General features: G+C 39.4%; 2 protein-coding genes and 1 pseudogene across 3 annotated transcripts in view; 2 read left to right on the top strand and 1 right to left on the bottom strand.

Moving 5' to 3' along the window:
• LOC122826287 (anoctamin-4-like) overlaps positions 1-5,205 on the bottom strand; it is a 41,594-nt gene extending 36,389 nt beyond the window's left edge. The window contains exons 1-2 of one of the 2 annotated variants that reach the window (XM_044107951.1): positions 4,829-5,205; positions 587-661 (exon numbers count right to left, since the gene is read on the bottom strand). In XM_044107951.1, coding sequence (XP_043963886.1) covers positions 587-661; positions 4,829-5,063 — 310 coding nt within the window. In that variant the 5' untranslated portion in view covers positions 5,064-5,205. The remainder of the gene's footprint in view (positions 1-586; positions 662-4,828) is intronic. The other variant, XM_044107949.1, reaches the window with a different exon arrangement.
• LOC122826802 lies at positions 5,143-11,738 on the top strand (annotated as a pseudogene).
• Positions 11,739-12,311: 573 nt separating this feature from the next.
• LOC122826288 (NXPE family member 3-like) lies at positions 12,312-17,847 on the top strand. Its single transcript, XM_044107955.1, has 8 exons — positions 12,312-12,594; positions 14,293-14,445; positions 14,790-15,251; positions 15,687-15,982; positions 16,128-16,198; positions 16,656-16,688; positions 16,805-16,993; positions 17,075-17,847. The coding sequence occupies exons 1-8, from the start codon at positions 12,577-12,579 to the stop codon at positions 17,647-17,649; spliced, it is 1,797 nt and encodes a 598-aa protein (XP_043963890.1). The 5' UTR covers positions 12,312-12,576; the 3' UTR covers positions 17,650-17,847.
• The last annotated feature ends 439 nt before the right edge of the window (positions 17,848-18,286 follow it).

Here is an 18,286-nt window from a genome sequence, read left to right on the forward strand (position 1 = left end):
ATAGTCTTGTCTGGTCAAAATGGACTTTTAGATATAACAGTAGATTGTGTGTGTGCGCATGTTTGTTTCTAATACCTTGTGGGGACCATTTTCTGGACATATACTACGTTGTGGGGACCAACTGCTCCTTGTGGGGAGCAGTTGGTCCCCACAAGGGGAAACGCGGTTTTTGGGTCAGGGGTCAGATTCAGGACTAAGGTGTGAATTAAGTTTTGGTTAGGGTTAGGTATGTAATGGTTAGGGTTAGGATAAGGATAAGGTTTAGGCTGTAGAAATGAATGGAAGTCAATGGAAAGTATGTGTGTGTGTGTATGTGTGTGTGTCAGGTCTGGAAATCACAGCTCTTGTTCCATTAGGCTAAAACAACCTCAGTCTTATTGAAAATGTGTCTGAAATTGACCTTTAGTGTGAGGCGATGACCACTTCTGTGTATCCCTTTTGGTTTTGGAAGCTTGAAAAGTAATCTACGCAATATTTAATACCACCATACAGCAAAACCATCCCGTGCACATGAACGGCAAAAATATTAAAAGCATTTTTTCCCCCCTCGCCTTCTAACCAATAATTTATTTCCTGTGAGACTTACCGATGGTGATCTGACTGACGCAGCTGTAAAATGTTCCTGAAGAGACGTTGTAGCTGCTGCTGCTGGGTTCACGGTCTGTGAGACACATAAATAAGGCAGTGTGTTATCCAAAGTAACTTGCAGTGTAGGGGGGGTGAAAAAAGAAAAAAGATATTGATTTCCTCAGCGCAAGGCTAGCATCGGTTGGGTTTTTACAATCAATCCTTTTGCAATTAAAAGTTTCTGTAGTCCAAAGGTAAGGGGAAATATTTTTGTCTGGCAGTTTCAAATATGTCAAGCAACCCCTGGGTGTTGTGTTGCTCCAGCGGGGGAGGTTGAGAAAACTCCTGAACCTGCAAGGTTACGAGAATGAAACTCTAATCCTGCAGTGTTAGCACCCCTGAACAATGTCAAGCTACACTGAGAGTAACAATTCTTAACCTTGGAGGCGATGGAGGAATAGAGATTAGGGCTCACAAAGTCATAGGGATAACATCTGAAAACAGAAGCTGCTTGTGTTACTGTCCTATGAAGACATTTACCACTCAGGAGCACGACAATAGATCAAAGAATCTTTCAAACCATGTTGGCTATCAAAACTATTTTTAATAGCTTCAACAATACTACTAAAGAGAGACACGGGGAAATAATGAATCAACGTGAAAAAGTATGTTGGTTTTTTTGTGATTATTCTTGAGCTAATGTTGCCTTTCTAACTTGCTACGGCAGAAAGCTGTGCCGCACAAGCAGATTCACAAGCATTACGTAAATGGTAAATGGTAAATGGACTGAACTTATTTAGCGCTTTTCCAGTCATTTTGACCACTCACAGCGCTTTACAGTAGAGTCACATTCACCCATTCATACACCGATATGCAGATCGGTGGGCAATTTGGGGTTAAGTGCCTTGCCCAGAGGCACATCGACATGTGGCAGGAGGAAGCTGGAATCGAACCTACAACCTTCTGATTGCAAGACGACTACTCTACCATACAGCCACAGTCACCCAAAAACATAAGGATTTGGTGGGTTTTTTTTTATTTTTTATCAACTATATATTTGTGCTGCGTTTAGCGACATGTTTCAGTAGCATCAACACTATGTGCAGAATTTGTTGTTGGTGCGTTATATTTAAGGGTGAAGCTCCTATTGGGGTGTTATATGTCACAGCCACCACAAGGAGGGTGTCAAGTTCAACTGACACTAATTTCCAAAACTAATTATGAACCAACTTCTGAAAGCTGACAACACTGAGTAAACAGTAAATAAAAAAATAAAAATAAAATATATATATATATATATATATATATATATATATATATTGCTCTGGACATCAGGCTAATTATTTAATCTTCAGTTTCTAGTCGCTCATTAAATTTCACATATACTTACTTTTTCTCTATTCTTTTTTTTTCTCTGCAGTACAATTATTTTTTGAAAAATATAACTTTTTTGCTGTCTTTTATTTCACATTCTTTTATTATTTTTTTTAAGCCACCAGTAAAATCTCCCTGCTACTGCTTTGAGTCATTTACAGATTCTGAAAGTAAAGTGTGGATTCAAGGCTTTCCAATGACGTCAAACAAACAGAAATGAAAAAAAAGAAAAAGAAAGAAGCAGTTCTTTACTACAAATGTTTTGCGCTTTAATAACATCTTTGGACTTACGTCACTTAAAAGAATAATAAAAGGAAAAATAGACTTGAGTTGCTTTTGCAGAAACAATTTTTTTCTATCAGCCCAATAAAAGCTCGACTCAAAAAATTATTTTATTTTATGTGTTAAGATGCAGTTAGTCAGCACGGGGTGCAGCGCTGCTCACCGGCTCGTCACTAGGGGTCGCCTGTACTCGTCTTTCTCAAAGACCAGCACTAGCATTTGAGACAGACTACTAAAAGTTGCCCCAACTGCTCTGTATCATTTCCTTTGTAGTTCTTTGGGTTTCCAGTAAGAACGGTAAATGGCAACAAAGCAACTTCGTCACTGCACAGACAATGAAGAAGCAGGCAAGACAGCATTGCTAATAAAATGGCTGATGGATGGACATTTATCGGTTAACTCAGGGGATTAAAGGTTTAGGACGTTTGCGGGTATGTTGAGTTTCGTCAGAATCACAGTGCAGGCTATCAACAGCAACTCTGAAATGAGAAATGTTGTTCACCAGACCGTGCATAGCTGAAGTGCTATGCTCTGATCTGAAAAACTTTAGGAAATAAGAAAAGAAACACCAGTAAAGGCTTTGGAAAAATCTCTAAAATTGCGGCATGAAGGCATTTTTGCTGCATAAATTTAATCTTTGAAGTTTTCTTTAAAAGTAAAAATTAAAATCTCACCCCCGTCTCACTCTGAACTCAATATCTCGGATCATCTTGGGGCTTTTCAATTCCCGTACACACCTAATCACAATGCCGGTCATTTTAACGGATAACATCTAAATGACATTTTTTTATTGTGGACTTAAAGGAATAAACAGAACGATTCCATTATTCATTTATCCTATGGTCAACAAACAAAATGACCTCCACACTGAAAACTACAGCCCTAATGTAGAACACCAGCTTTCAGGGGAGACTGCAGTGATCATTAATCTGTCTCAGCGCAAGAAAAACCGAATCACAAACCTGCTGGATTCTTTCCTTTAACCCAGATGTTAGGTTTACTTTTACAGACGTCTTAAACAAAGATAAGGTCAAAAATAGGAGGGTAGAAATAAGAAGGGTGATTTATATTTCATAGCAGATATTTTTCTGCACCTTCACTGCCCCGATTCTCATCCTGATTCGTGTCGATCTTTATCAGTCTCAGTTTGTTCTTGAAGTTCATCATGTTCATTTCTACCATCTCATTCGTCTTCATGTCAATAAGCTGCTCGCTTAAAAAGACAACAAGGTTGAATTTATTCTGGAAATTTGAAGAAAGTATGTGGGAATCTCAGGTAAGACGAATAAGTTCACAGAGATTAGTAATTGTCTAAACTGTGCCAAACTTGCAACATAAGGTGTGTTTTTGAAATTAATGCCGCTTTTTTATGGTTTTCCATTATCCATAGGAAAGCCTTGTTACGACAGCGTGTTACGGCCGTCATAGATTTTGAGATTAATCTCAGGAAATTTCTAAAAAAAAAAAAAAACAATAGGAAATTTCTGAGTTCAAGAAGCTGAAAACATGCAAGAGAAAAAATCTGAAATGTTGAGACCAATCTCCAAATTTTTTAAGAAAAAATTTTGAAATTTCAGAGTTTCAAAAGCCACAATTTTGTGAGAAAACAAGACTTTTTTTCTCACAAATTTTAGGATCAATCTAGGAAATTTTCTATTAAAAACACTTGGAAATTTGTGAGTTTCAACATTTGAAAATTTTCTGGTAAATTTTTTTTTTTTTTGACATATCAGAAATTTTCAAGAAAAAAAAAACTTGGAATTTTCTGAGTTTTGAAACTTTTCAAAATCAGAAAATCTCCAGAAATCAAACATTTTTTTATCTTAGAACATTTCTAGTAAATTTCTTAATCAATCAAGGTTTTTCTGAGTTTTTGGAGGAAATTGACACGTTCTTTCTATCTACAATGGCTTTGTGGAAGCCCAAATGCCACTCAACCAATAATCCAAAATCATGACGTCACATCTACCCATAGGCGGATTGGACAATATATGTTTCCTGGAATAACCCATAAAAATAAATCAAATAAGTTTGTTCTTTACAAACCGGAGAGTATTTCAGATGCTTCCTTACATTTCTGCTTGGGACAGAGTGATCAACAGATGTTTCTGCTTATTAAAAAGATAAATAAAAAGTTCCTTTCAAAATCACTTCCTGTTCCAATTCTCTAATCTTACACCAACAGCTGCATCCAAACAGAACAGCGGGCACTGAGGCTGTTTATCACTGACTGGCTCTTTTCTTTTTTCTTTTTTTTTTCCAGCGGAAGCAATTACAATTGACTCCACTTTTCAAGATAGACCTGCAGATGTAATTTATTTTCAAAGCTGTTGGAAGTCAGCAGGAAAGCCTAACATCCATAATTCATCACATAATGAATGAACAACATCACGGCAAAATGCTCAGTGAGAACAACCAAACTCTAGATAATTGGGTTTTTTTGTTTTTTTTTAGACATTAGAGTGAATGTGTAGCTGCGTATAAACCTGAGTTGTCCCACTACTTTTGAACCTATGCTTTAGATTTTCAGTGAAGGTAATAGTTGTAAAACATCATATCAAAGTCTAGATGCTGCACAGGATCTAGACTTTTTTTATATATATACCTGCGGACCCGGAGGAGAGGCGCGTGGTGAAGGTGCGGCGGGGACTGCGCGGGCTGCCCGGGCAGACCCGCACCACCTCATCCTGGCATTGCAAGCACACGACCTGGCCCTCCTGGCCGTCTCCGACCTTGCTGCAACCGACGTGCTCGCCGCCGCCGCCGCCGCCCTGGATCTTCATGCTCGCGCCGATCTGCTGGACCAGCCGCATGTCGGCCGCCGCTTCATGATCCAGCATCCTCCTCCGCGGAGCCCGCACAGCATTACGCGCGGCTCCGCCGGGCGAGGCGACGCTCCCGCACCGCCTTTCGCTTTGAACCCCTCCCCACACTGCGACGCGCACAGCACGCGGGGACACGCGTTCACCTCAACTCCCTCGCTTCCATCTGAGCTCGCGCTCTTTCCACGCGGTGGACGATAATGCTGTTCTTTTGCGCGTGACCGCAGGCGTGGCTGCTTCACGCAGTTTTGGTAATGTCGCAGTGAACACACTGGGATTAGTGTCCAGTTTGTTGGAGATTCCATTTGAAGCTCTTAAGCAACACAGAAGTTCGTAAGTCATTATTTATCTATATTCTGAAACAACAAGAAAAGATTTTGGTTCCTATAATAATGATTAAATTATAAAGGGAAGCCAGATTTGGTTTTTTTTGGCTAAATCAAAGTTGCTCACTCACTTGAGAGTTCTTGTCTTTGAGAAATGAACAAGAATCCAAATTTTCCACGTTATTCTCAGTATAATTCATTTAATGACAAAGTTTTCAGACTGACTGGACCATTCTTGAGTTGCAGTTACAAACATGATCCCACTTTGAAGTTACTAAAAGTTAAAACAAAAGCATCCATTAAAATATGTCTATTGAAGGGTTTCTGAGGCTAATTGTGGAAGGGCTATATCATTTAAAGTGATCATTTCAACATACAAACAGATTGGCTAAACTTATATAGTTTTAAAGAAGCATTTGGAGGAAAGTCTGCTAAATAAAAGCAAAGAACTGAAAACTAATGAACTACAAATCTCATATAAACTAATGCTTAGGATGATTAATCCATAATTTCCCTTTAGCATTAGTCTAATCCCAATTGATGTCTTAACGTTGCGTAATTATTTCAGTTATTAACAATACTTTTTTAAAGTGTCGAGGCATAAACAATACAATAAAAAAAAAGGTGATGGGATGAATTTTTTTTTTTCTTTTTATGTCAAGATGAGGCGCCAACACTTCTCACAGCTCCAAGGTCAAACGTCCAACTAAAACAAGCGAAGACATAATAACCCTAACCCCCCATGAAAGCAGAGTATACACTGCTGGGGAAAACTCTTCGCCTTGAGGAAGAACCTCCAGCTCAGGGGAAATAACCCAGATCTGCAGCCGTCCTTTCTAATGCTCCACATTTAGAGGCGCTGCGTGGTCCAGCCTCGTGTCAGGGTGTTGGCTGAGCTGCGTTTGGCTGTTCAACCACTTCAGGCTGCACGTGTGATGTTTTAAGGATCTCAAACTGTTTTCTTGGTTCAGTAATGTGGAGATTCAGTAAAGATGAACAAGTGCCAGAGAAGATGATTCCAGATGTTCAGCTATGTCATTCAGTTAGAATAAGTTTGTAGAACTACAGGTTCAAGGACCTTAGCTTTAAACGTTTTTCCCCCCCTAAAAATTGTTTGTTTTTCTATTAACATATTTGTTAAAACATTCATCATGTTGCGACGGTATGAGATAAGATAATCTGTCAGGGGGAAAAAATAAAGTTTCTCTGCCTCCTTCATCTCAGTACGGTCTGAAAAAATGGTCAAAGACAACCAATCAAAACCAGGAGGCGGGTCTTAGCGCTGACAGTCATGCCCATCTATGCTCTGACAAATGCGCTAATGTTGGAGAAGCAACTTACCTTCACAGGACAGCTGTCAATCTGCCGTCATCTGTGACTATGCTAACTAGCGTTAGCATTCATGACCGGCTCTGTTTTGGTGACAGCAATGACAAAGAGGGAGCTTGTGAGCAGCACGTGCAGGAGAGTGATTGACAGCACTGAGACCCTCCTCCTGGTCCTGATTGGTTGTTGTTGATGGCGATGTGTATCGGTTGACATGACAGCAGAATATAGAGAGATTTTTTACATGCTGTTCTTTTTACATTGTACGTATCTGTTTGGTTTAACAAACAATACCGCAGAAGAAGAAGCTTTTGCGGTATAGGATGAGATGGCCTGTTGTGTGCATCAATATTCTTACACAAATCTAACCTGCCACAAAACCGGTTGGGGTTTTGAAAAAAATAACCGCTGGAGGAAAAACAGTGAACCGTCAGCGAGGAACTTTGTGAAATCATAAAATCACAGTGATGCAAGACTTTTCATCCGCTTACCATTCGCAGCCGTCCAGTTTGGAAAATGTCAGACAAGACATTCTTTTTAAAGTATCTACAGTGCCCCCTGCTGGTCTCAGTAAAAAATTAAGGCCTCTCATATTTGTGACGCTGATCTCAGACTCAGTTAAATAGAGAACTTAAATTGTCTGGACACTAATTGGTTAGAGGTCAAACTCAACACATCTACAGGACAAAATGTTCTGCTTGAAGTCGACACTATTATAAATAAACATTCACGATTTTTACCCAAAATGTAAAATAATTAAAAGGCAATTTTATAGCTGATTAAAAAAAAAATGTGCCGAGATGTTGTACTACTGTTAAAACAGGAATGGCTTAACAAACTGGGAAATGTGTTTTCATATAGTCTTTAAACCTCCAAAGCAGCTATTAGCATAGATAATATGTGTTAAAAACACTCTACAAGCTCTTTTTTTTAATGTCAAATTTAAAAAAAAAAAAAAAACACACTGAAAACTTGCTGCATTCTTCTGTATGAAATGAAGCAATTGTGTTGACCTGTACTTTAATGTGTGGAAATGTTTAAGTATTCTGGAACATCATTTTGTTTTTCTGATAAATAACCATTAATGCTTTTGGTAATGTTTCTTCTCATTTCTGCAGGGTGACCTTGGTCCACCCTAGCGAGGGAGTGGCCGTGCTGGAAAGACTGACCCAGGAGCAGCCTGACAGAATCCATTTCCCCAGTTGTTTTTTCTCCCGTTTGGGTTCAGTGCATGAAGCATTTCAGTCCATATGCATCAATTCAAGTCGGAGGTTGTGCAACTACAGTGATCTGAGCACAGGTGAGCCCTGGTTCTGTAACAAGCCAAAGAATTTGAGCTGATGCCAGGATCACCCACTCCAAAGGAGGATTCAGAGTAGTGATGAGTCTGTCGCGAACGATCCGGCTCTAAGAGCCGACTCTTTGAAGTGAACGATTGGAACCGGCTCCACAATAGGAGCCGTTTTAGGATCCTATTTGAGAGCCGGGTTTTTTTCTACAGTATATCACTGTCTCTCCGCCTCCCTGTCGTTGTGCTTGTGCTCTGCAAGTGGCAGAGCCGACAGTTTTTCCCCACATCGTTTTTTTTTTGTCCTGCGGTGCCTCGCTGCCCCCCCCCCCTCTCCTTCCTCTTCTCTCTCTCCTTGCGCGTTTTGCTCTTCTGCCAGTGCTAGAGCGGAGAGTTTTTTTCCCTTGGTCGGTCCACTGCCCTCATGTCAAGCGTGTGCTCCACACATCTGACCAATCACACAAAGTTTCAATTAATAATGTGGCGGGAAAACACTGAAAAAAAAGTTTATCTTCACTTTTTTGTGGAAACGGCAGGCAATTGGCCAAGCTGTATAGCGTTCGTCAGCAGGTGTTTACGTACAGCGGTCAAGTGATTTAATACAGCGAGTTCTTCATCTCTAGTGGTTCAAAACTTGTGTTGTTCACGTGTTTTTTTTTATCTTTCATAGTTTTATACTTTAATTTAATAGCACTGTATTTGATATTTGTATTGTGGCACCTTTTCTGTTATGAAGCTGTTTGATACTTTTTCGTATTGCGGTGGGTGTTTGTATTTATATTTAACAGTTTAATTTGTTTTAAGTTATTTTTGTGGAAGTGGTGCTATTTTGTGATAATTTAATTGGTTATAATAAAAGGTTTATTTATAAAGCATTGTTATGTGGCATTTTTACTCATCATAAGTGCTTAACAATGTCAATAATGAAACAAAATATTATAAAATTAGGTTTAAGCTATGAATTAATTAATAATGTCAAAAATATATATGGGGAGCCGTTAGGAAGCCGAAAGAGCCGGCTCTCCACCTTAAGAGCCATTATAGCCGCATCTCGAAAAGGAGCCGAAAATCCCATCACTGATTCAGAGTATATCTAAGGCCAAGGGAGGAAAAGCTCTTTCAAAGGTAAGCCAAATGTTAAAATTTATACATACTGGTCCAGATATGCACACGCAAATATAAATTACAAATATAAAAAATTTAGATTTTATTTCATTGTTATTATTTTTCCATAATAATAAGAAGAACGTATGTTCTTCTCGACTCAACATACGTCTATTAAGAGAAATGCAATGAGCTTCACAAATTGACGTTATCTGAAAATACACGGTTTTACAGACAATAGGTGCATTTCCATTATAAGTGCACAATTTGACATTTCGAATATAAATTTGCATAATGAAGACACGGCTATTTCGAATTTTGATTTTTTTAAAAAGTGTTGGCGCTACGATTATACGTTTTTTGTTGTTTGTTTGGTTTTTTGGGGGGGGGGGTTTCTGGACGCGCCTAAAAGTGACGTGAGTCACTCAATAAAAAACCTGATGTTGCCACTGGCACTAGCCATAAGCGGAAAATTGGCAAAATTTAGAGTCCGGTTGTCATGGAAATGCATTTAGTCTGGCGTAATTTAGGCCATAAAATGTGGGTTTAAAACTGGACCAAAATGACAAACAAGACCTCGGTAGGCTGAGAAGCTTTACCGAAAAATATGAAGAACAAAAAAGAAAACAACTTACAAAACAGGAACAGGACATGAAGCTGAGATTGAGAGCTAGGCACGCGACCGACGTAGAGGATCCAATGAAAAACAATCTTCTTCTTCGTCCGTAGCATTTTATTGGCAGCTTACAAGCTTTGTGTGTTACTGCCACCAACTGGACTGAGGTGTAACCACAGGTTTAACTCACCCTATCTACAATACCGTTGCTTAGGGTGCTTTAATTCCACATGAACAACAATGAAACTCAAATACAAAGGAGTTTTATTACTGAGACAGATGGCTGATTGGAAACAGGATGCAGCTGTGAGAGAAGGCAAACAAACAGAGACAAAAGATGGATGATGAATAAACACAGTAGGGAAAGAACAGGGAGTCAGAGGATTTGGCACCAAAGGAAAACATCTGACAAATAAGCTTTATATTCAAAAACACAAGAAACAACAGCAAGAATAAATAAGTAAATCTAAACTCAAAGGAATAAACAGATACCCCTTCAAAATAGTATTAATGAATCTACAGACAGTAAGGCATATTAATAATAATATACCTAACACAAGCATAAATTACATGGAAGTGATCAAAGGTCAAACACAAATGAAACCTAATAGTCTTAACGTCCCAGGACAATTTTGCCAGTTTGGGCAACTGCCGTCTAGTTCAATCTGACTTGTACAAAAAAAAACTTCTAGTAAACATTTGTTTGACTTTTCTAAAGTTTAAACAAAGAGTTTTTGTCTATTTAGCTGAATGTGTGACATGTTTTGTCATCTTTGTGTTAGTGGTGTCAACCTGAAGGTTTCCATTCCAGCTTCAGGACCGGCACACATCCAAGGTATAACATTTTTACCGCCACCTTTGTAATATCAGTACTGCTGAGTACATGACAGGCATGGCATAAGGGAAAAAAAAGTTAGGTGAACTCGTCTGCCTGCAGATTGTCCATAATGAGTATTAATCTGCGACCAAAAACTAATTAATCTACCTACTTCCAATTATTTCTACTTCTTCCAGTTCTGAGTCAATTTGATTACTTTTACAGATCAAGTAAGGTTATAAAAAGTTATGCTGGATGCTGCAAACATCCAGTCTTCTGACAATTTGACAACATGTAGGAATATTTAAATCATGTTTATAATTATTCTTTGTTTTTTGCCTTCTATAAATTTAGATTTCAACTTCCCTTGGGACTTTCCTGGTGGAGTAAGAAACATTTATGGAGTCTAGCCCCTCTGGTTGTTACTACCAGGGTGCTTGGCGGTCACTAGCTGGCACCACAGTTCACCAGTTTAACACCATCACAGCAATCAGCCGGTGTCTGAAAGACAAAGCACTCCACCTGTATGGAGACTCCACCATTAGACAGTGGTTTGAATATTTAAACCAATCGCTACCAGGTATGTATCCATTACAAATGTCTGACATTAGGGTTTAAACTGGTTCACATTGCTGCCTCTTCTGTTCTCTTCACCTCAGATCTCAAGGAGTTTGACCTGCAGAGTTCCAATCAAACCGGACCGTTCCTGGCTTTGGATTAGACAAACAACAATTTATTGACATTCCGCAGCCACGGCCCTCCTGTCCGTTTCCGCATCCTCCCTATCAGTAATCTCCGTTATATTGCCAACGAACTGGACCGTGTGGTTGGGGATGCAGTTGTAGTTATTGGTATCTGGTCTCACTTCAGCACTTTCCCCATTGAGGTCTACGTCCGACGTCTGCTGAACATTCGGAAAGCAGTGGTGCGGCTGTTGAGCAGGTCTCCAGATACTCTTGTCATCATCAGGCCTGCGAACTCCAAAGCGTTGACGCTGTACGAGACTCTGACCAACAGCGACTGGTATTCGCTACAGCGTGACAAAGTCCTCAGGGCAATATTTAAAAGAGTAAAAGTCAAACTAGTGGACGCCTGGGAGATGTCTGTAGCCCACCACCTGCCGCACAGTCTCCACCCACAAACTCCCATACTTAAAAACATGATAGTAACGATCACACAACTGTTATTACTTTTGACCAGGACTGATGATTTTTGACTGGCTCTTTAGAGGGATACTACAGCAGCGAGACTGTTGCCTGTGTCATGAAATCAAGAGGACAAATGAGGAGTCATGGTTGTAAACTAACAATGATTCACACAACAGTAACGATACAAAATATGTCAGAAAAAAGGTGTTATGATTTACTTCTGGCAGAAGTAGATTTACCATAACAAGTTCCCCCATAACGTCGGAACTTCAACCAGAACTTTGCCAAAATATGTTAATGGCCAAGTTGCACCTTTTCTTTGCTTTAATCCAACATGTTAACAAGCCCAGATTAAGTTTATACCACAGGTTATTGAACTTTGGCAGCAGGTAATGTTTCACCTCATGATAGAACTTCTCATGGATCAGAGAGACAATTAAAGGATTTCTTAAATATGCATTACAGAATAAAGGCAACAACATTAGGTATGTTTTTGATTTTACATAATACTCATCCTATTATTGTAAGATGAAACATAAAAATATTTGTCTGAGCTTAGATCACGCCGGCTTAATCTAACAGCACAAAGAGTCTTTTTCTTTTTTGTATCCTACCACCCTCAGAAAAAGACAATATTCCCAACAGTACCAGGAGTGTTTAAGCACAGAAATGTGCCGCTTAATTTGAATGGTGTGTTGTAGAGTCACGATTAAAGTAGTGGAACATCTGTGCCAGGTGTTGATCAATTTCAGTTGTTGATCCAGTCAAAGTCCAAATTTGTTTTTTTTTTTGGTTTTTTTATAGCTCCGTCTCCTGGTTACACCTTGTGAGAAGAGATAGGCAGGAAAACACACACACACACGCATCTGCATACAGCGCTGCGGATTTCACAAAGTGAGGACGACGATGGAGAAAAATACAAAGGTAAACGGGGAAAAAAAAAAGATGAGAAAAGTTATTATTCTTAGCTGGTCGTTTTCTTTTGCTCTTTGTACATAAAACATCAATCATCTAAAACTTAGAGTTTTTAAAATTTGCTGAGTTAAATTGTTCAGCTAATAGCACTCATGCTACAAAAAAGGTTGCTTTTTTTAGCATAAAATAAAGCTAAAGCTCATTATTTTTAAATATTGACATATTGGATGCAATGAGAATACAAGAAGAAATATTTCTAAACGTAAAAATGCATCTAGAATAACCTTCTGATTTACTCATTTTAGTGAATAAATATTTGCGTATTTGGAACATAGTTGTGAGAATATGCGTGTGAGAAATGTGTGCAGTTTGTGTCATACTGCAGAGTGTGTGCTGCAAGACTTTTAGAGCTTTATATGCCTATTATACCAGAATAATTGTGTTTGTATGTGTGTGTGTGATGTTTCACTTCCAGCATGTCTACTGGACGCCAGTAAAACAATAACATGGTTTAATGATGACAATTTCAAACTGAGTGTTTTTTTTCTTTTGAAAACCTTTCACTATATTCACATTTTACAACTTAAATTACAACTCTACTGCAGTGTTTTTATGGCACAGTTTGCAACCTGAATGTTTTTATGGATTTATTGAAAGAGATCTAACGCCCTGCTGTAGGGGAACTCATAGGAAGCGGCAGTTAAATTATATTCTGCTTCAGGCCTCATAAAATCTTGAAACAGCCCTGGTCACATTTAACGTTTTTTTTTTTTAATGACCTAAAACAGACAATGATAAGAACTTGCTTGCTTAAATAAATATTATTTTTTTCTAGAAAACACATATCTTGTGTGTATCTTGGATGATATTTTGGATTATGTTTTTGTTTGGTGGTAATGTTTGGTGGGCAGGGGGCCATGGATTTCACGTCTCTGTTTGTCTGCTAAATAACAAGCACGTTAAAGTTAATTTGTGGTGTTTTCATTTGTTTATTTTTTATTTATTTTTTTAATTTTTAAAATATTTGACCAGTTATGGTTTTTGTCATATACATCTATCCTCAGTATAGTTATATTGTGCGTATTTTGGACTTATAATTAGTACAGGGCGCCCGCAGCTGCACGCACTGTGTGAACCTTGAGATTTCCCTTAAAGTAAAACAGATTTTTTATTATTATTATTATTATTATTATTATTATTATTATTATTATTATTATTATTATTATTATTATTATTATTATTATGTTATAGATTTGTAAGAGTTTTGTCTCGCTTCTTAATTGGCTCATAAGTTGCACAGAAGTTCACATGAAAAACATCACTTTTCATTTTATCCGAACTTTTTTCAGACGCCGTTCCCCTGGTGGTCAAAATAGACAACGACAAAAATTAAATGAAACAAACATTTGAACATTTTTCGCTGACATTAAACTTGTGACGAGTGGGTTGTTTAGGTATTTAAGTAAACTAAATATAACTTCATACTAGCAGTTCGAGGCAGCTGGAAAGGAGAAAGGTAAACGTCATCCCCCAACAAGCTTTCTTTAATTTATTCTCAAATGATGAATAAAAGAAAGATAAATTGTTCATTTAATAAAAAAAAAAATACAAAAAAAACTTCAGACTTGACAATCAGAAACCTTAGCGGGTATTTTTTTTTTTGTTTGTTTGTTTTGTTTTTGTTTTTGATTTTGTCTTTTGCCACAGGGAAAGTCATCATTTGTCATGGAAGGCCAGACGTTCAGAAAACGTTTTCCTCTGAAGTACGGTTGGATCTTCCTGTTCTTGGCCTGCCTCGTTTTGTGGGTCATGTTTTACAGCGAAGAAATCACTGATCACATGACCTGCAGGTCATCATTGGTGAGTATTTGTCATCTTTAAAATACTCACTCCAACTGCTTAAGGATATTAGGCTGATAAAAATACAACTTTTCAAACAATAGAAAGATTGTATAAACAAGTAAAGGTGTAGCCAACAAACCATCTTCTCTGATTATACGCTGTTAAAAAAAAGTCTTTAATTTAAAGTAAAATACAGCCAGCAGTTTTACTGTACAAATATGGATTTTACTGTATTTTTACAACAAAACTCTGGCAAACACAGCTGCCACCGTTTTACTCAAAAAGTGAATCACACAAGGATAAGTCAAGTGTTTTCCTCATTACTCTTGATAAAGTTTTCTGGTCTCTAAACTTTCCTCCAGTTAAAGATGAACGTCCCCACCACGAAGGCTTCAACACCCAACACCACGACGTCAAAACGTCCCACTGAGCCTCCTGAGCCCGCCAGCGTCTGCTCCTACCACTCTGTGTTACCGGAGGACGCTCTGGAGGTACAACAGTTGAAGGAGTCCATCGCCTGGCCCGAAACACCTTCTCTCCCGTCTAACTTCTCTCTGCATGACACCAGCGATCCAGCTCACAGCACCTGCACCGTCCTGCCACGAAACGGCGGTGGAAGTTGGCGAGTAGGGGATCAGCTGGAGGTTCTGATACAAATCGCTGACTTCCACGGCCGCCCCAAGTCGTCGGGGGGAGATGTTCTGCTCGCTCGGCTGCACAGCCCGACTCTTTTCGCGGGCGTTGCAGGGCGAGTGTTGGATCATCGCAATGGCTCTTACACGGCTGTGTTCTCTTTACTCTGGGAAGGAAGCGCGCGTGTTGAGGTGAGACTGAAACATTTCTCGATGAGCGTGCCAGTAACGTGTCCTAACTATCCGTGCCTCTACTGTCAACTAAATGGAGCTTTTTAATGATTTGCGATAAGAGGAAACAGACGATCTCACGTTTGGGGGATTTTATTTCCAACCTACAACATTTTAGGATCAGAGGGAATAACAAACATAAACATAGGAAGAGACAACATAAACCACAAGAAAACGTATCTCTCCATCATGTGAAGCAGACTATATTTGGGGGACTATGTGCTATTCTCCATTCTCCAGCGGCCATTGCGCGAGAGTTGGGGTGTCTGTCCCTGTGGCAGACCACAAGCACAATTCTACGTACCTAAACCAGAAACACAAGATTGTATTTACAAGTATTGCAGATACTTCATTTTATCTCACAGGGCTTTTTTCCCCCCGGTTCTTTTCCAAAAGGTCACCCTGGTCCATCCCAGCGAGGCGGTCACTGTGCTGGAAAGAATCACCCAGCAGAACCCCGGCAGAGTTTCTTTAAAAAGCATCTTCCGCTCTGGTTCAGTCACCGAATCCACTGCTTGTAACGTGTGCCTCAAGGCGCCTCCAGAACGGCTGTGCAACTTCACCGACCTGCACACCGGTGAGCCCTGGTTCTGCTACAAGCCAAAGAAACTCAAATGTGAACACAGGACCATTCACTCATTTGGAGGATTCGGACTGAAACTAAAGCCGATGGAGGAAAAGCTCTTTCAAAGGTAATGTTAGGAACTCAACTATTGCAAAATATCTATATATACATATATATATATTTTACAAATAAACTTGCAGTTATAGTAAATATATTATTAAATGCATGATGTACATGATGTTGCTAAACATGTTTTCTGTTGTGTGCTGTAGTGGTGTCAACATGAAAGTCTTAATTCCGTCATCAGGCCCTTCAAACATCACTATTTTACCCAAACTAAAAGGTAAAAGTTTACAACAAGGCAACGGTTTGCTTGACAAATTACAGGACGGGAAATAAGAATTTATTCCATCTGATACAATATTCTGGCTTTCTCATAGCACCTTACAGTATATGATCTCTTAGAATAAAGTAGAGACGTAATTGTCTCTACCTGGAATCGACTCTCTGGCTGACTGCGTTTGAAAAATTCAGATTTGAGTTTAGCCTGTTTACCTTGTTGCAAGATGTTACTTAGACATCTTTAGTCGGGACTCAGGGCTCCCACTGGAGTCTCAACCTGCATCTCACCGAACCTGTTCTGTCTGTGATTAGAGTGGCGTATTTGTGTTTCTCCTAATTTTCCATAAACATGTGTTTATTATGAGCCATAACAACTGTAGAATAGTTTTAAGCTGAAATAATAAGAATAATACTAATAATGATGAAGTCACTAAATGTTAAAAAACATTTTCTTCCAGTTCTGAATGAAACAGTTTCCACAAACACATCAGGTAAATTTGATCTATTTGTGCAAAAACACTATAAGAAACAGTCTTTAAAAATATTGTTTTTTGCCTTGATTTTTTTTTTTAAAGATTCATCTTTTTAATTTTCTTTCTGACTTTAGGTGGAGATGTGATCGCTCAACCTGCTGGTTATTATTACCAGGGTATTTGGCGAGCACTAGATGGTACCACAGTTCACCAGCTTACTAACAACTCAGCAATTAGCCAGTGTTTGAGTGGCAAGGTGCTCCACCTGTATGGAGACTCCACCATCAGGCAGTGGTTTGAATATTTAATCTCAGCAGCACCAGGTAGACGCCCAACGGAAATGTCTAGTAACGACTGAAACTAGTTCATGCTGCTGTCTAATCTGCTCTTTTTCTCGGTTCCAGATCTAAAGAAGTTTGACCTGAAAACCCTAAAGCAGACAGGACCTTTCATGGCCTTTAATTACGCAAAGAACACCTTCGTGACGTTCCGCTGCCACGCTCCCCCCATCCGTTTCGGTAACTTGCTGGTCAGTCAGACACGATACATCGCCAACGAACTGGATGGTGTGGTTGGAGGCGAAAACACGGCTATCGTTATCGGAGTCTGGTCGCACTTCAGCACTTTCCCCGTTGAGGTCTACATCCGGCGCCTGCTGAGCATACGGAGGGCAGTGGAGCGGCTGTTGAACAGAGCTCCAGGTACCGTGGTCATCATCAGGACCGCGAACCCCAAAGCGCTGACCCTCTACGAGACCCTGACCAACAGTGACTGGTTTTCAATTCAACGTGACAAAATACTCAGGACAATATTTAAAGGGGCGAATGTCCGATTTGTGGATGCCTGGGAGATGACCTTGGCCCACCACCTGCCACACAACCTCCACCCACAGCCTCCCATAATTAGCAACATGCTAAATGTTGTTTTATCCCACATATGTTTTCCAGCAGGGAACTTTAAAAAAGCAAAAAAGTTGTAGAATAGGACCTGTAATTGGGTAACCGCTGGTGATTGGTGACGCTTCATCTGTATCACATTAAAGACACGTCAACCAGCAGTTACATAGATGGAATCAAAATTAGCAATACAGAAGTAGGTAGAGGAAATTTGATGGTGTGATGAAATGGTCTCCAAGCCTTCTTTCATGTTTAAGAAGTCTATATTCATATCGAAATTTAGATGTAAATAAAAACTTTGTTTTTTTAATGTGTACGTTTGATCTTTTCACCCACTCCTGTCTCATTTCCCGTCAGAGATGTAGTAATAAGGGTGTGCTGTGGTGGCGTAGGGGATAGCGCGACCCACATTTGGAGGCCTTCAGTCCTTGACGCGGCGGTCGCGGTTTCGATTCCCGGACCCAGCTGACGTTTGCCGCATGTCTTCCCCCCTCTCCCTCCCCCTTTCCTGTCAGCCTACTTTCGAATAAGGGACACTAGAGCCCACAAAAGAGCCCCTAGCGAAAAAAAAATAAAAAATAAAAAATGTAGTAATGAAACTAGAAAATTCCTGAAGAAATTTAACTGGGGCCTGCCAAAGTGTGCCCGTCGGTTTGGACCCTGTGTTCTGATGCTAAAAATTAGCATCAATGCTAAAGAAAGCTGCAATGTAATCAATAG

This window comes from Gambusia affinis, linkage group LG23, assembly GCF_019740435.1.
Source record: "Gambusia affinis linkage group LG23, SWU_Gaff_1.0, whole genome shotgun sequence".
Classification (NCBI taxonomy): Eukaryota; Metazoa; Chordata; class Actinopteri; order Cyprinodontiformes; family Poeciliidae; genus Gambusia; species Gambusia affinis.

Coding starts and splice junctions, on each gene's coding strand:
- LOC122826288 (XM_044107955.1), top strand. Junction 16,199..16,655: donor TATTTTACCCAAACTAAAAG/GTAAAAGTTTAC, acceptor ATTTTCTTCCAG/TTCTGAATGAAACAGTTTCC. Junction 16,689..16,804: donor AGTTTCCACAAACACATCAG/GTAAATTTGATC, acceptor TTCTGACTTTAG/GTGGAGATGTGATCGCTCAA.